General features: G+C 39.8%; 1 protein-coding gene across 1 annotated transcript; it reads left to right on the forward strand.

The window, feature by feature from the left end:
• The first annotated feature begins 2960 nt into the window (after positions 1-2960).
• Positions 2961-15693, forward strand: LOC103465275 (leucine-rich repeat neuronal protein 2-like). Its single transcript, XM_008409926.2, has 2 exons — positions 2961-3272; positions 12394-15693. The coding sequence occupies exon 2, from the start codon at positions 12707-12709 to the stop codon at positions 15077-15079; it is 2373 nt and encodes a 790-aa protein (XP_008408148.1). The 5' UTR covers positions 2961-3272; positions 12394-12706; the 3' UTR covers positions 15080-15693.
• The last annotated feature ends 37 nt before the right edge of the window (positions 15694-15730 follow it).

Below are 15730 nucleotides of genomic sequence, written 5' to 3' on the forward strand. Positions count from 1 at the left end.
AAGTAAGCTCACCTCAGTCATTTCCTGGAGAAACTCCGCTGAGTTCCCGCTAACCCTGCTTTCTCCCGTTGGCAGTAGAAGAACCGGTCCGCCGATTCGGCTTCGCCACCAGCTCCCTGACYCTTCAATAAACATCATTGTTTCTGACTCGCTCTGTCTGATTGTGTTCTTGCATGTGGGTTCGCAACCTTAAAGCCAACATGACAAATTCAAAACATCTTGTCATAAATACAGCTGTATTCAGCCGTTGTGTGACTCCTGAAGACATTTGGTTAAACTAGATTTTATTTAATAATTCAATTCATACCACATATTTTAGATTTTGTATTTGTGGAAAATGTTGAAAACCATGATTCCTTTTCCAACGCTAAAAAGCAACTAAACACAACTAAAAATCCCGGTGATTTTTAGAGCTAGCCCCTTTGGCTTCAGATAGTGTTTGTCTTTTGGATTCAGCTGAGTTGGACAGTATTTTTTTATTTTTTTACATTGGCTTCTTCTGTTTTCAAAATGTTTGTGTTTGTTTAACTGCAATCTGCTGCTTTACCTGTGCACACTGTTCCTTTAATATCCAAACAAATTGAGCTGAAATTGTCAGTGAGGACGGACTGAAGACGATGTCCTGCGGCCCTGGTTGTGTCAAAAACTGACACCATCAGTTATCTTCCACGTTGTATAGGAACTGTTATGTTCGCTCGGGGGCTTCATCTCCTCTGGTGAGCAAACGTAAGATTCAAAGCAATTTGCGGTGCCGTTTTTCTTGTAGAGGTGCGTAATGAGACACACTTCTATTCATCTAGCATGAGCTTGTGTCTTTCTAAAGAGGTTGTGTTTCTCTGTGTTTACAGCAAACATGAAAAGCATTTTGCATTTTAGGAAGTATTTGCGCTTCCTCACTCATCACCAGTTCTCTTCATTAATCCTATTTAGGTTTTCAAATCACCTTTAAGGTCAGCACTTGATGCAAGGTGCAAGAAGACACAAATTCCTCATGCCCAGTTCCAAATGAGCGCATTTACAGCATATGCATGGTGGACATTTTAATTTTCACAGATGACTCTACATTATTCTGCATTCTAACTGTTCGTCACGTCTGAGGTGGATTGCTGAGGCCTGGCGAAACCTTACAGAGTAAAAAGGTTACGGCTCAGCTCCCCCTGCTGCTGTCTTCATTTGCAACATAAAGCCAAAGTAATGACATGAGTTATTCCATGCAGAATTATGGCAACGCTGCTGATGTATAAACCTGCTGCAGTAAGAGCCTCTCAGTGTTTGTAGTCATATTACGTTACTGTCATACATAAATTACCACCAGTAGCTGTAGCTGTTAATGTTGCATACAGACTCTGAGAGCTCCTTTGGCTGTGAATCTAAGAAAAACAGAGAATGGAGACATGGGAGGAATGTTTCCAGTCCCTGTAGAGACCAGGAGAGTATCATCACAGAGAGAGGCTTGTTCATGAAAGCTGCATTAATATTGAATAAGACTCGAGAGTCCTCATCAAAACTTTAATTTACCTAAATTTGAACAAGTTGATTATAGAACCACTTTTCAGATTTTAGTTTCAGATTTAAAGCTGCCACAACTCCATCTCCACTTCCTACCCTTTGAATTTGTAAAATGAGTGTAAACACATGTGCATCCCATTAATTTGGAATGATTATTGAAAAGTTAGTTTATTTTGGCAAACAAATGCAAAAAGCAAAATTATTATGTGGATGCATAGCACAAATAGTGATTTATTTTAAGTATTTACTTCAGCTAGTTTTTATGAGCGACGCTTGCAGCGATCAGAAAACATAGTTTCAGCCTTTCGTAGAAATGTAACCAGAGCATTTCAACACAGTTTTTGAATTTGTTTGTAGCTGTGTGCAATAGTCTGAGTCATCTGACTATTGCAATTACCTGTGAAAACTGTGTTTCACAGGTAATTAGAACATTACATAATAAAAACTATAAAAACTATTATCATACAATGTCCCGTCACTACACACCGTTATGAGGAAAAGTGGTGACTTGACAAGAAGCGACTAACACCTTCAGCAAGTGACGTAAGCTGCAAAGACGTTTCTTTGCTGAAGAAGCTGGTTATTTAGAGTGCTGTATCCAAGTATGTCAATGGAAAGTTGAGAGGAAGGAAAAATTGTGGCTGAAAAAGTTACGCAAGCAAAAGTGTGTCTATGTACTGTGCAGCACAAAGACACAGGATTTAGTGTGGGCTTCTTTTTCATGAATTCCTGCATCTGGGTGGAGAGACCTTCTCATCATTCTCTTGTGAATACTCCATAGACTTTCCACAAGGTTTTGGTTAGGCCAGTTTGTTGGCCAGTTGAACACAGTGATATTAATAAAGCAGGTATTGGTGCTTTAAGGCTACCAGGTCCGTGACTCTGATTCTGATTCTGACTACCCGCACCTTATGAATCTCCCTCAAATTCTTGATGTAGCTTTGCTTTATACACATGTGCAGCTTTTTCACCCACACTTTTTCCTTCCACCTAATTTTCTACTAACATATCATAACATGGTCAAACATGACATTTCTTTTTTATTATTATTATTATTTTTATTGGATGTTTTTTAGTCTAATTTCCTGAGAAATATTTGTAGGAATCCATGTGTAAGTTTTAAGCTTTTTATTTGAATTACTGGAAAAAAGTTAACTTCTAGACTACATTGTGGTTTATTGGGATTTACCTGTATGCAACAATTGCTGAACATATCTCCTATTATGTCTGCTGGTTTTCACAATGTCTGTATGCATGATCCAGCATTGTGCCTTGGTGTTCAGTGCACATTCAACACATTCAGAATGCCATTGAGAGCCCAAGCAAACCTTTCATCCAGCAAAAAAAAAAAAAAAGAAAAACAGCATGTTGTTATCAAAACAAGAGGTTTTCTATTGGCTTGTGAAATTGGAAAATAGAGAGAGGCTGAGAGTCAGGCAGGCAGTGCGAGAGAAAGAGAGAGAGAAGGAGAGATGAGAAGCGCTGCTGCAGAACACACCTCATCTCCTCTTTAGCTGGAGGGATAGAGGGAGAAAGGGATTCAGTCAGTGCCAATTTTCTCCTCTGCTCCAGAGACGGAGAGGGAGAGCCAGGGAAGTGATATTTCAGAAATCTTATCTGATAAACAAACAACAGACAGAGACAGAGAGAGAGGCAGAGGAGAAGAGGTACCTTGGCGTATGAAGCATCCAAAAAGACAAGACAGAGAACAAATGGAGAAAGAAGAAGCGACAGAGAGAGACGTAGTCAATGCTTCTGTTGCGGTAAGAGACTGGAAATATGTTGATATTTTCTGAGCTAGGAGGACATCCCAGCACGCGCAGGGACATGCACACATGCAGCACTGGATGCATGCGCAGCCACTTAAAGGTGATGACAGCAGGTGTGTGTGCTTGTGTGTGTGTTTGTGTGTGTGTATGAGTTAAATGAAGAGGCTTGTAGGAAAATAAATGTTTGTGTCAGAGGGTGTCTGGGTGAACGCAGAAACAATTTAAGCTGGAGCAATGCGTCTTTCCTTCTTCTTCTTCTACTTCTTTTTCTTCTTCTTCTCTTTTTTTTCAATCTGCATCCAGCATCTTTATCTCCATCTTATCATCCCTCCTTCCTGCTCTCCATTCTGCCCTGTTGCTCAGCCTCTCTGTGCTGGAGCTGCACAGCCCACATACATGCAGCTCCGCTTTACACCATTTTCTCTCTGCTTGCCTCTGACTTAATCCTGAATTGAACAGAAAAAGGGAACCGAAGGAGAAAATGTGTGACTATTCTGAAATGACCTCAAATCCTCCTCATGTTTTCGTTCTTCTGCTCACAGTTCTCATGTAGTTTCGGCCCAAATTTTTCTGTCTGAGCTTGGAGATTACAACGGATTACCATCAAATTATCCCACCACTGATCTAAATGTAGAGCTGAGTAGGGAGAAATTAAAAGAAATGAGCGTCTCCTGGGGTCACAGTTTTAGTTTCACGTGTCCAGTGAACAATTTCCTTTATGAGTTTTTTTTTAGGCAGATATTTATGAGATCTTTTTGCGCATTTATTTTTGAATCAACTTTGACAATCAGACCGATTTTTTTGTGTGATTTTTTTAAATTATTTTTTTTATTAAATTGATCCCAGAGGGATCAATTTAAAAGTGGACATGTTTCAAGGAATCAAACACATTTGACTGCATGAGGAATGTTAACCAGCTTAAGATTTCCATTTTTTATTATTGGTCTTAAACAAAACAGAACTTGAAGGAAAACAAAAAATATAATTTAGTAACCTAAAACAACTGGCTTTTAAAGTATTCCTCTACAGAGCAAATACACTACAGTGGTGAAAAACCCAAAAGAAACTTTCAAGAACTCCAAATTTTTTCACAAATAAAGGGAAAAAAAAGCACAGTTTGGGATTTAATGACATTAAAAAAAAGTATTAATTGGATCAACATTCTGATTATATGCAGAACCTGCATGACAAGACAAGAGAACTGCAAAATCTATTCTTTAAATTATATTTTAATTTAAAAACACTGATCAGCTGCATATTATTCTGGGTCAATGTTATCAGGAGCCACTTTGGAAAGTATGCTGAGCCACATGTGGCCCTGGAGCCACAGGTTGGAGACCCCTCAGCTGTAGTTCAGGTTATTGCTGGGTGTTTTACAGAAGTGGGTTCATACAGTGGGCCAAATAAGTATTCGACACACTGCTAATGTTTCTAGTTTACCCACTTACAAAGAATGGAGGTATGTAATTTTCATCGTAGGTACACCTGAGCTGTGAGAGACAAAATCTAAAAGAAAAATCCAGAAAATCAGATTGTGTGAGTTGTAAATAATTAGTTATCATTTTATTGCTTTAAATATGTATTTGGTCACATGGCAACCAGCAAGAATTTGAGCTCTCATAGATCTGTTATTTCAGCTTTAAGAAACCCTCCTGTCCCACCTGCATTAATTGCACCTGTTTACACCTGTCCAACTTCTCCCCCATGGACAAGTTGTCTCTGGACGCCAGGGACTGAAATGGAAACCTACACAAGATTGAGATGAGCTACAGGACAATAAACAGGTTGGTGAGAAGGGAGCACTTGCTGGTGCAATTATTAGGCAATGGAAGACAGTCAGTCTCTCTCAATCTGGCGCTACATGCATTGTGTAGCTTCATGGAGTATCAATGATCATGAGAAAAGAGAGGGATCCCGAGCGGTCCGAATCAATAACCTGAAGAGAGCTGGGAGCAGCTGCAAAGGCTACAAACACATTACGCCGTCATGGATTATCCCAAAACACTCACAAGATTTTGGGTGACAACGTCAGCAGCTGAAGATGGGTCATCTCCGGATCTTCCAGCAGGATAGTGCCTGAGATTTCCAGGTCCTGGTGTAGCCCAGCAAGTCTCCAGATCTGAACCCAACAAAACATTTTTGGTTGGAAGTAGAAACTTTGTGTTTCCCGACGAAACCCGACAGATGTAGAAGAAGATCTATGTGAAGGAGAGGGTCAAAATCCCAGCTGCAGTGAGTGAAAACTTGGTTGAGAACTGCAGAGAATGTCTGACCCCCGTAATTTAAATTAATGTTTCTGTACCAAATATTAAGTTGTATTTTTATTTTGCATCAAATGCTTATTTCATGCAATAAAATGTTAAGTTTTCTTTTGTTTGTTTTTTGATTCAGTCTCTCACAGTTGACGTGTACCAATGATAAAAATTTAGACTTTTCTATTAATGTAAGTAATATACATCTTAACTCGTAGTTGAGGTCAATACTGAAAGCAACTTTCACTGAATGGCCACCTGAGCGTTACTTCCACATATTTTCCTTTAACTAGGCAAAGTCCTGTTGTTGACAATTTGAGCTTTTCTAAGTTTGAGCCAGAAGAGTCTGCAGAGTACTAAGGGCCCCTAAAGACAGAAATATTCTACATTTATCTAAACCTAAAAAGATTACACTGTGGTATAAAGGTAGCCGCTGAGTCATACACAACTACTTTACTCTACTTTTATGAACAATTCAAGCGACAAGGCAACACTTTACTGGCACTTATCAGTACACGATTTCGCTTTTCTGAAAAGGCTGTAAACACTACAAGCTTTCCAAGAGAGCAGTAAAAACAGGAGCATATCAAAATTAAATGATGAATCCATTATTGAGCAGGTTGCATGTAAAAGGATGAATGAACTGCGATTAAAGTGAATGGATGATGAAGGGGTATGATGAGTCCCAGGAGGATGAAATTGCACCCTGTTACAGTTACAGCTCACATTATAAACTCACTTATATACAGCAAGCCCAACTCCCACTATTATTCTATTTATTTTATTGAAAATATCAGATGAAAGCCTATGTTCTAGTAATTTTCTGCTTTGACAGAAGGATTTTCTTCATTTTGTTCCCTCAAACACCACCAAACAACTGACAACGCTTTAAAGTTTGTTTTTTTCTGTTTCTTCCAATTAGCCACATAAACTGCACACATGCAGACTTTCTGCACACCAGCTGTCAGGATGAGCCGAGTCTGGAAATGTCAGGAGAGGTTATAAAATCGTTCAGTAATAACTTTTCAAACTACTTACAAAACCCAATCACAGAAATTAAACGGATGGCTCTTGTTGCAGTGCAAATGGATGTTTATGAATTGGAGTGGCATTTTGCAGCTTCAGAAGTATGGAAATGATGCTGAAGATTGCACAAATATTCCAGGCATGTGAAGCGGCTTTCAAAATTAATTCAGCTGGTTTCAGGTAATTGCAAAGGGAATTTTGATTTTAAAAGCTGGCGTTTTAAAAAAAAAAATCTGCAACTTAATTATTTGTTACGTTTTACTGCATAATTTTCATACATATGTGCATCAACATATTTTTCATAGAACAGATTCAGTGGGACGATCTGGTATGCTTCTGAACGTCTGCAATATTATGAAGTGGTTGAAACAAAAACACATGTAAACATCAAACTGAGTCTCAAAGTAGAGTACTTCAGATTTTGTCTGTGGGATTTTAAAGCCCAGATTTGACTGAATGATTGTATTAGAATCTTTCCAAACAGAAAATTCAGTCAAATCTGCCTGTTCTAAGTGGTGATAATGCTGATATTTGCATTACTCAAAATAAGAAGTCTGTGAGCATGGCTAAAGCAGTGTCAGGTTACAGATTCTCCCAAAGCAGTTCTGGCTCATGTTTTCTTTAACAGCGGTAACTCATTTCCTCCAAGTCATTAATTTCTTTCGCTACATTTAAAGTTTAATGAAAGCAGAACAACGTGAAAAAGATGGACTTCGGAGTTTTTAGCACAGTAAGTGAAAAAAGGCATGAACAAAACTTGGCCTCTATTTTATTCCCTTTATTTAAAAAAAAGTATCTATATATGCAGTCCAGACACATATATAAACCACAAAGCTGTTTTTGAATGTATCCACCCTGGAGATTAATTTTTAAAACCCCTCTTTTTCTTTTGTCAAAAACTCTGTCTCCTTGTAGATACAAGGGAAAGAAAACAAACTTTGCAAAATTACCTGGTTTGTTTGGAAATGGTTGTTAAATAGATTAAGGCGGGAAGATTATATTTAATGGAACAGAATGGAAATAGAAATATCCTTTAATTTCCCATAGCGAGGAAATTCAAGTGCATCAACACCAACGTAACAGCAAATCAAAGCAGATTCACACAAAAATATAAAATACATAAAAGCAGGCATAAGAATAGCAAATCATCAGGATATTGAAAACTCTAGCTTTCACAATAAGGAGTTAAACATGAAAGTTAAACACAAACTCCCACAATGTACTCAAATATTCTGAAATGACGATAAAAAAATAAGTAAAATATAGTGAATTGTGTTGTTATTTGGACGTTATCTTGAAGCAGAGTCTTCAAAGCAGGCAGCTCCTGTAAGGTGAAAGCAGCAGAGAGACCTGCCAAAATATCAGCGCAACGCCAATCGTCAGCAATAACGCCGATTCACCAGTGTGTAATAAGTATCCATGGTAACCAACTGTTGTACTGACAGACGGGTGGTAGTGGTCTCTGCTACGTCCATTACCTCTCTGAGTTGAAACAGATGAAAGGACATGACGTGCAAGCCTCTCATACATCTTTAAGGTTAATTTGTCCCTTCTGTCACCCCACTTTATAACAACATATTAGCATTTTGTGCTCTGCTAATTTTATTTTGTACAAATGTGCTTTAAACCATTGCACTTCACTTTGCTTTTTACTTGGTAGTTAGGCATTTCTGGTAAATTATGTGGTAAATTAGCATAAAAATACAAACACTAATGTAATTTGATTTATTTATTTTTTTTCTGAAAATAAATCATATTACTCCTTGTTTCCATTAATTGTTCTTCTTAGCCCCATGTGAGCCAGTTGACTTTTATAGCAGATTATAAACCCTGCTCAAACTCAAACCACTCTAAGTGACCTCCTGCTGGTAAATACTACTTACTGTAGTCACATTTTCTTACAAAAGAAAATGAAAATGTACTTTAGCTCAGCTGTCAAAGCATATGAAAACACCACCCTGGTGGCGATGAATTGATTAAATGAACACCAGTATTTTAAAAAATCCAGTCGAGATCAGTTCCTTGTCATATATAGAAATGCTTCATGTAAAAATACAGCTAAAAGAGCAAAACCTTGAACAGTGAAGGGATAAAATAATTAGCATGATTACATTGCAGGTATTGCTGTGAAAACTATCAAAACCAAAAACACAACCGTCTCATTACCTGTAGATGTACATGCTGCATGCCTACCTGAAGCTGTATTGAGTTCTTTAAGTGTTGAATATAAAAAATCCATGAAATTTTTTTAAACAGTGTTGAATATCAGCAGTAATAAGCAGAAGGGAACTTGCTTTTGCTTAACCTTTGCTGGAGAAATGCTGCCTGTTTCACATTCCTGCTTCCTCACTCGGCTAATTTGACTAATCAGATCACCCATAAACAAAAACCATCTCAGATCAGAAAACCTCCTATGGTAGCATGTGGTCCCAAAATGTAAGATATTTACTGTAGCAGAGCTGCTATAATAATAAGCACTGATCTTACAGTTGAGCCTCAAATACATTTACAGGTCATGTAAGTTATGCAGTTTTGTAAATGTTTCTTAACAAGGTCTCTTCCTTGATAGGATTGTATACCTGTGTGGCTGGGAATGCATTAGGAGAATATACGAATGGTGAAAAAGTATCATATGCATTGATAAAATAGAATAAATATAATATGCAATATAAAATAATAGAATAAATATTAATCAATCAATCAATCAAATTTTATTTGTATAGCACATTTCAGCAGCAAGGCATTTCAAAGTGCTTTACATAATTAAAATAAAAACAGCATGTGACATTGAATAAACAGTTAGAAAGACAAAGAGAATTAAAAAAAAAAGGTTAAAGATAAAAACATTAAAACCAGCACCCCTTGTAGGACTTCAGTTAAACGTCTCACACCTCAGAGTTTTAGTTAAAACGCCATTTAACAAGGATTCTCACACCCCTAGATATAGATTTGTTTAACTGGGACGTTTTCCAGGGGGGCTTTACATCGACAGTGTGAAAGAGAAATAAAAAGAAGTTAATAACTAGATGAAAAGTAAAGAAAAAAACATTAAAAACATCAAAGACATCAAAACCCACTCTAAACCTATAGCCATAAGCAACTCTAAACAGGTGGGTTTTAAGTTGAGATTTAAAGGCACCCAGTGTTTCAGCTGTTTTACAGTTTTCTGGAAGTTTGTTCCAAATTTGTGGTGCGTAGAAACTGAATGCTGCTTCTCCTCGTTTGGTTCTGGTTCTGGGGATGCAGAGCAGACCAGAACCAGAAGATCTGAGGGGTCTAGACTGTTGGTACAGCAATAATAGATCTTTAATGTTTTGTGGTGCTAAACCGTTCAGTGATTTATAAACTAACATCAGTATTTTAAAGTCTATTCTCTGAGCTACAGGAAGCCAGTGTAGGGACTTTAAAACTGGTGTTATGTGCTCTATCTTCCTGGTTTTAGTGAGAACACGAGCAGCAGCGTTCTGGTAAAAACAGTGCAGATTTTTTTTATGTCTGTGAACATATTAAGAATCACGAGTTTGGAACGGAAAGGTCACTTGAGCCCTCCACCGTCAAGGTTCTTCATAAAATTATGTCTGGATCTTCTTCCTCTTTTCATTTCTTCAAATTTCATGAAAAAAAGTCCAGGTGGTTTTTACATAAATCTGCATACTAATCTGATGCTCTAAAGTGCTCAGCAGCTGAGGTGAGAACATCCAAATCTGCAGCGCTCCTATCGAAAAGGCATGATGCTTCTCATGTCTCCTTATTCAAATAACAGACGTGCGTAATTTGGAACAACTTTAAAAAAAAAAAAACTTATGAAAAAGGTGATTAAAAAGCCAGCACATTGAATCTATTAAAATAAAAACATGTAACCTTGTTTGGAAGTGTAATAATCTAGATCACGTCATATTCTTCTTTGGTTCCTCTTATTAAAATCTGGTGTTGAGACAAGGTTGAGAAAGGCACATTCACTCTTCAAACTAAGTCAATTACTGTTTTGATTGCTGCCAAACATCTAAGATCTGTTAAAATGATAATTCTGTAATATGAATACTAAATTGTACCTGATATGAAAGCCTGCCGGAAGCTGATGTAACTCTGGTGTGTGTGCATGCGTGTGTGTGTGTGTGTGTGTGTGTGTGTGTGTGTGTGTGTGTGTGTGTGTGTGTGTGTGTGTGCTTCAACAGCAAACACTTACACTCCGGTCCCCATTAAGATCTTAAATACAGAAGACTGATGATCCTTGGGGTCTAATTTACATGTTTCATAATGAATAAGGCCATATTCTGACTATCTCATGTGAAGTACTCCCATGAAAAATTGATGTACATGTTGGATGATTTCATCACCTCTGGTTGAGAATAACATGAAAGATTACAGCAGAACATCATTTTCCCTGTCTTTAATCCAGTGCCATTTTCTTAAATTACAGTCACTTAACTTTTACAACCGTCATCATTTGTGTCCTATTATTCTGCCTGTCTAAATGGATTTTGAAGGCAAAATTTCTTTTCAAACAGCCGCTATTCCTGATTGTACTTTTCAAACCTTTTCTTCGTCCGATTGATTTTTTTCCTCTCATTGTTCTGACTTGCAGAGAAAATGTGCAATTACAAAAACTCTTTTGCAAACTGATGCAACATAGTCGGTGCAAAATGCTTCAGCTTCCAAATGTCACCTGAAAGCTTTAGAAAATATGAGGGAAGATGTTAGACTATAATTTACAGTGAAAAAGTATTTGCCCCTTGTAGATTTGCTCTGTTTCTTTTACGTGTGTTTAAATAATTAGATCATCAAATTCAAACATTCCCTGAAACACAAATACTACAAGAGGCTAGCCTTCAGACCAGCCCGCTGTGATGTGACTGCCTGTTCCACTGGGTCGCCAAGGACACCTCTCATCCTCGCATTGAAATGGCAATTTAATTTTTTAGAGGAAAATCCATCCAACCCAAAATGACCCTATGTGGAAAAAGTAATTGCTCCTTTAAAATAGTAACTGGTTGTGCCACTTTTGGCAGTAATGACTCCCGTCAGCCATTTGCCAGTGAGGGAATTTTTGGCCCACTCTTCCTGGCTTTCTAATTTAGCCACATTGAAGATTTTCAAGCAAAGACAACTTTGAAGGTTACACCACAACTCCTCAGTCATATTTAAGTTCAGACTTTGACTAGGCCACTCCAAATCATTATTTTTTTTTGCATTGTTCTGCTGTTGATTGTCGAACAGGATTGTCTTCACAATTAAAGTCCTAAATCAGGGGGATCTAATTATAAAAACCAAAGAAAACATGACATATATCTTCCAAAAAGTTTTACTTCTGTTTTGTCAGTCCTCAGGATATTTTCACGAAAGTCATGGGGATTATAAGTATCTTTGTTTTTGTTTCTTTTCCTATTGTTGAATCAAAAACAATCGCCTTCAATGAGAAAAGTGAGGTCTGCAGTGCTTTTTACTGGGTTCTTTTGTCACCTCCTGGATGAATTATCAATGTGACCCTGAAGTAATTTTAGTAAAATTTCAGTAAAATTACTCCTGAGAAGTATCACTACTGCTCCATGTTTTCTATACTTGTAGATTATGACTCCTACTATGTTTCTCTACAGTCCAAAATCCTTCATATGGTATTGTACCTCTGTGCAATCTGTTTTATTTCTTTAGATCAGGGCGTAATGTGCTGTTTTTTGAGATATTGTAGTCTACTTCTTTTTAAATCCTAATTATTTGTCTTCAGTCTATTGGTGACCCAATTTGTTTGATGATGTAAGATGAGCAAATGCTTCACAGAACTGTACTTCCAAACAGAAATGACATGTTACTGAATCCTTTTCTTGTGTTTCTGAAAACAGTGACCCAAGGAATGAGTCGTCCACCTGCAGCCAGCACTTGAGACGGACGTTCGGACAGCGAACACCATCACCACCCTACAGCCGTTGCCACTGCAAACGTTGAGCAGAAGACTTGTATAGATAGTACATTTCCACATTTCCATTTCTCATATTTCTCTTAAACCAATACCTCTTAATGTTATGCTGAGTGGTGAAACCAAACCATCTGCTCTACAGTTACAGTTTGCTCACACATCTCCAGTCCAAATGATTCATCCCTCATCTCCATAACAAAGTCTTCCTCACCTTGTCTGAATCACCTCCTGAGAGGATTATGAGGCCAGCTTTAGCTCTCCTACAGTCACATTGTCTCTTGTACGTGTTTAGCGGGATGTGTGTGCCCATTGTTGTGGGCTCCCTGCCACCTGCACTGCCATGGTATGTTCCCTGCCCAGTGAGGTGTGTGTGTCAGATCAAGCCATGGTTCTCCCCGGATTCTGTCTATCACGAAGCACCCACGGTGGACTGTAACAATCTGTTGCTGACGAAGCTCCCCTTGCCCATACCACTGAACACGCACACTCTTCGCCTGCAGAGTAACTTGCTGTCAGTGCTGGACACTGCAGTGCTACATGGGCTCCCCAACCTCACCGACTTGGACCTTTCACAGAATCGGTTCAGTCGTGTCAGGATAATAACTCAGAGTTCCTCCCTGCCTTCTCTGCTGTCCATACACCTTGAGGAAAACCATCTCAGTCATCTGCCAGAAGCCTCTTTTTCATCATTGCCAGCTTTACAAGAACTCTTTCTCAGCCACAACAACCTCCATTCAATTGCACCCGGAGCCTTCAATGGCCTCGACTCCCTTCGTCGTCTTCACATCAATAACAACAGACTCACAACAATTGACCCTCGGTGGTTCAGAGCATTGCCTCAGCTGGAAGTTCTCATGCTTGGGGGCAACCCTGTGGAGGCTCTGCCTGAGAGGGGATTTGTGGCCCTAACGTCCCTACGAAGCCTTGTACTTGGCGGTATGGGTCTGAGAAGTTTGGCTGAAAAAGCACTGGAAGGGCTCGAAGAACTCGAAAGTCTTTCCTTCTACGACAACCATCTTACCAAGGTTCCTCGACAAGCCCTGAAAAGAGTGCCAGGACTCAAGTTCCTTGATCTCAATAAGAACCGCATCAAACTGATTGAGACGGGAGACTTTAAAAACATGTTGAACCTAAAAGAGCTCGGCCTGAACAACATGGAGGAGCTTGTGTCTATAGATAAAGCCTCTCTGGACAACCTGCCAGAGCTCACCAAGCTTGAGATCACCAACAACCCACGTTTATCCTACGTTCATCCTCAGGCTTTTGTCAGGCTGAGCAGACTGGAGAGTCTGATGCTAAACTCTAATTCTCTAAGTGCTCTGCACCAGAACATCATGCTCTCCCTGCCAAGTCTGCAGGAGGTCAGCCTTCACTCCAACCCACTGCGATGTGACTGCCTGTTCCACTGGGCCGCCAGGGACACCTCTCACCCTCGCATTGAAAGGGATACACAAATGAAGGCCCAGGTGGCCCGGGTGGTGCGCTTCATCCAACCTGAGGCGACCTTATGCTCTGCACCTCCTGAATTGAGAGCACGTAGAGTGAGAGAGGTCTCTTCAGGAGAGATGTCTGCATCCTGCCTCCCAACTATTCCCGCCAGTTCCCTTCCCTCCTATGTCGGAGTTCAAGAAGGGGGGAAACTGGTTTTGCACTGCCGAGCACTTGCAGAGCCATATCCTGAACTGTACTGGGTGACGCCCTCTGGCCTGAGACTTGGGCCTTCTGCAAACAGTACATCAAAAGGTTTTCCAGCTTCTGCCCTCTGTAGAAACACAACTTCAGATGGCTTTAACAACACATCTGCCCTCAGTTTCCAGCACCCACGAGCCCACAATGATACTGTTTGCCAGTTCTTCAAACACTACCAGCTACAGCCTGAGGGAACCCTAGAGATCAGCAGGATCTCCCCGAGAGAGGCAGGACTGTATACCTGTGTGGCTGAGAATGCATTAGGAGCAGATACGCGCAGTGTTACAGTAGGAGTGCACAACAGGGGGAAAAATAGAAAGAGGGGGCTGATGACTAAACCGAAGAAATTTCAATCCATGAGAGTAGAAGCCAGGTTGGAGTTGAACGAGGTTGGAGAGCACTATGCTATCTTGTCCTGGCAGAGCAGACAAAACCTGCCCTCCACTCGCTTATCCTGGCAGGCCATGCAGTCCAGCTCCCACACACCAACGTATACCACGCGCATACTTGCTGGCACACAGAGCTTCAACCTAACTCACCTGCAGGCAGAGACATTTTACAGAGTGTGTCTACATTTAGGAATCAGTGAGGACGGCAAGAGAGACAACCTTGGGTCGGAGGGGAGCAAAAAACCTTGTTGTGTGTCGTTCAGGACCAAGGATGTGCCAGAGCCTCAGTCTGGTCTGCAGCTCAACCCAGAGCTGACCTCCATAGCGGTCACACTACTGCTTCTTGCTTATATCCTGCTGCTAGCAGTGCAGGGCTGGGATACTGAACCTGGCGAGGAAGTGAGGAAGCATCACAACGCCCTCTGTGTGGATATCAAGGGTCCAAAGACTGTTATTATCGCTCAGAAGACAAAAGAGAACAATGAAGATCCAACAGATCTGAAAGAGAAGCTGGCATCGTATTATATCATTTGAGATAATTACACACATTCCAAGGCAGACAAGATAAACTGGCACACATCCATAACATGGGACATGAAATATACTCTAGCACTCACGCAAATGAAGGATTTAGAGATTATGGTGCAACGAGAGATTTGTATTTATTTTATATAAGCATAAAGTATATATTGACTTTGTTTCTGTGTTGAGATGTGTTGTAAAGATTGCTTATCTCCCCTTTGGCGGGGGAAATAAAACTGGACAATCATACTCCTGCTTAACACAGGGGAAACAACAGAGCCTGAGCTGCCTATGATCACTGGACTGAAACTAAAGAGAGCTTCATACATTTCAGGAATGGATATTTACAGAAGAGAGCAGCTCAGACCTCCGGGGTTTTGTCCTGTTTATAGTCAACATGTTTCCAGACTCGAGCATACTCTCTCCAAGCTGATAAAATTCTGCATTACAACGGGCGCTGAAAGGACTTTCTGCTGGTTTGGACAGTTTAAGTCAAAGTGATTGATGTACACGGCGCTTTAGCTTTGCTCTTGGACTGACACGTCCATCTTGCAGTACCAATATGGTGAGCTCATCCCTGATAAAACATCCCTCTCTGTTTTAAAATAAAAGTGATTTAAAAGTGACTAGTTTGAGCTTTAAAGTACGTTTTTTTGCATCTAC

The sequence above is a fragment of the Poecilia reticulata genome, linkage group LG5, assembly GCF_000633615.1.
Source record: "Poecilia reticulata strain Guanapo linkage group LG5, Guppy_female_1.0+MT, whole genome shotgun sequence".
NCBI classification, from domain to species: Eukaryota; Metazoa; Chordata; class Actinopteri; order Cyprinodontiformes; family Poeciliidae; genus Poecilia; species Poecilia reticulata.

Coding starts and splice junctions, on each gene's coding strand:
- LOC103465275 (XM_008409926.2), top strand. CDS start 12,707: ATGAGGCCAGCTTTAGCTCTCCTACAGTCACATTGTCTCTTGTACGTG.